At 40.4% G+C, this 4,143-nt stretch overlaps 1 protein-coding gene across 8 annotated transcripts; it reads left to right on the top strand.

Moving 5' to 3' along the window:
* The first annotated feature begins 303 nt into the window (after nt 1-303).
* LOC127007922 (acanthoscurrin-1-like) lies at nt 304-3,512 on the top strand. 8 transcript variants are annotated; one of them, XM_050879423.1, is made up of 6 exons: nt 304-462; nt 1,098-1,167; nt 2,114-2,180; nt 2,217-2,464; nt 2,504-2,602; nt 3,142-3,512. In XM_050879423.1, the coding sequence occupies exons 1-6, from the start codon at nt 460-462 to the stop codon at nt 3,153-3,155; spliced, it is 501 nt and encodes a 166-aa protein (XP_050735380.1). In that variant the 5' UTR covers nt 304-459; the 3' UTR covers nt 3,156-3,512. The 8 variants fall into 8 exon arrangements, with proteins under 8 accessions (XP_050735380.1, XP_050735383.1, XP_050735382.1 ...); XM_050879426.1 differs by having other exon boundaries at nt 2,114-2,392; XM_050879425.1 differs by having other exon boundaries at nt 2,114-2,407.
* Nucleotides 3,513-4,143: the final 631 nt, after the last annotated feature.

Below are 4,143 nucleotides of genomic sequence, written 5' to 3'. Positions count from 1 at the left end.
ATACTTGTTCTTGTTTTTCTTCTTCTGCTCCTCCTCCTCCTCCTCCTCCTCCTCCATCCATTCCTCTTATATTTCTTTTCTGCTGTCTTCTTCCTCCAGTTTCTCTTCTTTGCATTACATTCTCTTCTTCAACTTTCTTCTTCCTTTTCTCTTTTTACAACTTTCTTATTCTTGCACCTCCTCCTCCTCCTCCTCCTCCTCCTCCTCCTCCTCCTCCTCCTCAGCAAACTCCATTAACCCCCAAGAAGACCTAACGGCACGTCCTTCGGCACCCCATATCGCTGCTGATGACGATGATGGTGCCGGAGGAAGCTCGGGTATATAAGGCGGCGTCCCCCAAGCTTCTGCATCATTCCACCGTCAGCCGTGGAAGGATAAGAACCTCAGTGCCTTCTTCGTCCTCCTCATCCTCCTACATCTACTTCTGCTTCCTCGTGGTCGTATAGTCAGCTTGGGAATATGGTAACTATGAATTTTTTTGTGTATACTTTGAATATGTTTGGTTATCTCTTGTATATTTTGTGGCTTATTTTATGAAGCTTCAATCACATTAGTAATTTTCTTTTATGTTAAGATCTGAATGAGGGTAACTTAATCAGATCTCTTCCTTTTTTATAAGTAACTTGATTTGTTTTCTCTATTTCTCTTTCTTCTCTTTCTCCCTTCTATTTCCTTCCTCTATAGTTCATGGATTAAAATTTCATTGAGGTTCTGTTTTCTATATTCATTTATATGTATCCGTCTCTTTCTTTGTGCCTATCTGTTTCTGTCTGTCTTTTTCTGTTTGTCTGTCTCTTTCTGTCTGTGTCTGTCTCTCTGTCCTCTTATTTCCTTTCTAATTTCCTTTTTTTTCTTTTATCTTTTTCTTCCTTTTTTTTTGTCTGTCTGCTTGTCTGTCTGTCTTTGTGTCTGTATTCCTGTCTGTGTCTATTTTTTTTCCTCTCTAATTTACTTTTTTTCTTTTTTTTAAATCTTTTTCTTACTTTTTTTGTCTGTCTGTTTGTCTGCCTGTCTTGGTGTTTGTATTCCTGTCTGTGTCTGTCTCTCTGTCCTCTTTTCTTTCCACTCTAATTTACTTTTGTTTTCTCCCCCTACAGAAGCCCCTCGTGGTCCTGGCCCTGACCTCGGCCCTCCTGGTGGCTTCCGTCTACGGGAGTCGCCTTGGAAGTGAGTGTGTGTGTGTGTGTGTGTGTGTGTGTGTGTGTGTGTGTGTGTGTGTGTGTGTGTGTTTGGAAGTCATGTCACATCTGCTTGCTCATTACGAAAGTCTCCCCTCTCCCCCTCCCCCCTTCCCCCCTCTACCTCCGTCTCGTGATATGCATTTTTTCCTACTACGGTTTACCTCATACTAGATTGTGTCACCTGAGCCACTAATTAACTCAGGTGTCACTCAGTCAGTCAGTCAGTCAGTCAGTCAGTTGGTGCCTTAAACAGGGGGTTAGAAAGTAAGCCATACAGTCAGTCAGCTAGTTAGTTATTCAGTAAGTCATTCATTTAGCTTGCTAGTCAGTCAGTTAAGTTCTCGGTCAGTCACTCATGTAGTCATTCAGTTAGTCATTGTCAGTCAGTCAGTCAGTCAGTTAATCAGTTAAGGCATTCATTCATTCAGTCAGTCAGTCAGCCAGTCAGTCAGTCAGTCAATCATTCATTCATTCAGTCACTCAGACAGTCAATCATTCATTCATTCAGTCAGTCAGTCAATCATTCATTCATTCATTCAGTCAGTCAATCACTCAATCATTCATTCATTCAGTCAGTCAGTCAGTCAATCATTCATTCATTCAGTCAGTCAGTCAATCACTCAATCATTCATTCATTCAGTCAGTCAGTCAGTCAATCATTCATTCATTCAGTCAGTCAATCACTCAATCATTCATTCATTCAGTCAGTCAGTCAGTCAATCACTCAATCATTCATTCATTCAGTCAGTCAGTCAGTCAATCAGTCAGTCAATTAATCGTTCATTCATTCATTCATTTAGCCAGTCAGTCGGTCATACAAAACCTTTAAGAACGAATATGAATTAGGAATGATAACACTAATAATGATAATAATGATGATATTGATGATAATGATGACGATAATGATAATGATGACGATGATTCCCTCACAGGTGGATATAGTGGTGGCAGCGGCGGCGGCGGCGGCGGTGGACACGGCGGAGGGGGCGGACATGGCGGAGGGGGCGGACATGGCGGAGGGGGCGGACATGGCGGCGGACAGATTGGGGGCAGCGGTGGAGGCTTTGGTGGAGGAGACGGAGGCTATAGTGGAGGAGGCAGTGGAGGAGGAATAGGTGGAGGGCAGATTGGAGGAAGCGGTGGAGGCTTCGGTGGAGGAGATGGAGGCTACAGCGGCGGCGGAGGTGGAAGCGGTGGTGGTCATGGTGGTGGTGGTTCTGGTGGTGGTTATGGTGGTGGTGGAAGCGGTGGTGGAATTGGTGGTGGTAGTGGTGGTTCTGGTGGTGGTCATGGTGGTGGTGGAAGCGGAGGCTACAATGGAGGTGGAAGCGGTGGTGGAATTGGTGGTGGTCATGGTGGTGGTGGTGGTGGTGGTGGTGGTGGTGGACATGGCGGTGGTTCTGGTGGTGGATTTGGTGGAGGTGAGTTGGATTAGTGATTGTTTTTAGTCTCTCTCTCTCTCTCTCTCTCTCTCTCTCTCTCTCTCTCTCTCTCTCTCTCTCTCTCTCTCTCTCTCTCTCTCTCTCTCGTTCATGTTATTATATTTGTCATTTTCTTTGCATTTCTTTCTCTATTTTTTTTCTCTATCTCGTTCTTGTGATTATATTTGCCTATTTTTTTTATTTATTAAGTTAGTTATTAGAAGATGTAGTTTCTTTTTTATTTGTATTTCCATTTTCTTTTATTTATTGTTTATTCTCCCTTTATTTAGTTTTTTGTAAAGTAAAATGTTTCTTTTTATTCATATTCCCATTTTCTTCTATTCGTACTGCACTTTAAGGTCTAACTAGCCCTTTTTTTTTATCTATATATCCATTATCTTCCATTTCTCTCCATTATTTTTAGTTTTTAAGATGGACTGTTTCTTTATATTTTTTTCTGACATTTTTCTTGCATATATTTACTTTTTATGGTGAACTATTTATTTTTATCTACATTCCCGTTTTCTTCTCCCTTTCAGGCTACGGCAAGTAAGCAACCCGCACCAGGATGAAGAAAGAAGAAGAGAGAAAGAAGAAGAGGAAGAGGAGGAGGAGGAATTAACATTGCCTCTGCATCCATCTTTGTATTTCTATGCCTCATCTTCCTTCTATGTATTCAGCTCCACCTCTGCTCCTCCTCCTCCTTCTCCTCCTCCAGAATAACTATGAAAGATTAATCCCCAGTCACTATTTTTTTGTTCTTTTTAAGTATTTTTCATTTAAACATTTATGTTCTTTTATATTTGTTTTATCTTGCCATGACATAAAAGATCCAGACAAAAAAAAGAATTGGAGTAAGATCAGTTAAATGTATGTCCACGCACTACGAATAAAAGTGAGATTGGAAACAGTTGGTTGGTTTAATGAATTCCTTTTGAGATGTATTAAAATGTACTTAGTCTACATAAGAATAATGGAATAAATGCAATAAGTGAATTGAACTCGATCCTTATATAAAGAAATGTTGGACTGTTGAAGCAAAGAAATACCTTCACGTTTAATTTATGCTCTAAACAATAATGACTAATAAATAACGCAGAAAAAATAAAGAAAACTGAAATATTAGTGAAAAAGAAATAGTTACGCTTTAAAGAAAACGGAATAAGTGCTGAACAAATAGAAGAAAACGGGACTGTAAATACAAAATACAGTTTGACTTAAAAAAAAAAACTAAATATTGCACAGACACACGAGGGTATAAGGAGACTACAAGAGGCCAGACAAACGGCCTACACATGGCAGCTCCTGAAGATGGGTTGTTCGCCAAATTCACCTCCTTTCCATAAAAATAAAAAACATCTATCCTTCATTACCAAATGCTTGCCTTCTCGGTTTCTTCACGCATCCATTTCTTCCATATTCTCCTTTCTGAACCTAAAATTATCCAACTTATACCTGTAGCTTTAACGCAAGGCCTCAATTACATTAGTATAAGTACTTGTGAGGCGTATTTAGGTGCAGCATAGATACGATAGGGCAAG

Source organism: Eriocheir sinensis, chromosome 36 (genome assembly GCF_024679095.1).
Source record: "Eriocheir sinensis breed Jianghai 21 chromosome 36, ASM2467909v1, whole genome shotgun sequence".
Lineage (NCBI taxonomy): Eukaryota > Metazoa > Arthropoda > Malacostraca > Decapoda > Varunidae > Eriocheir > Eriocheir sinensis.
Note: the sequence above shows the minus strand (reverse complement) of the source record. Positions and strands in the feature narration are given on the sequence as shown.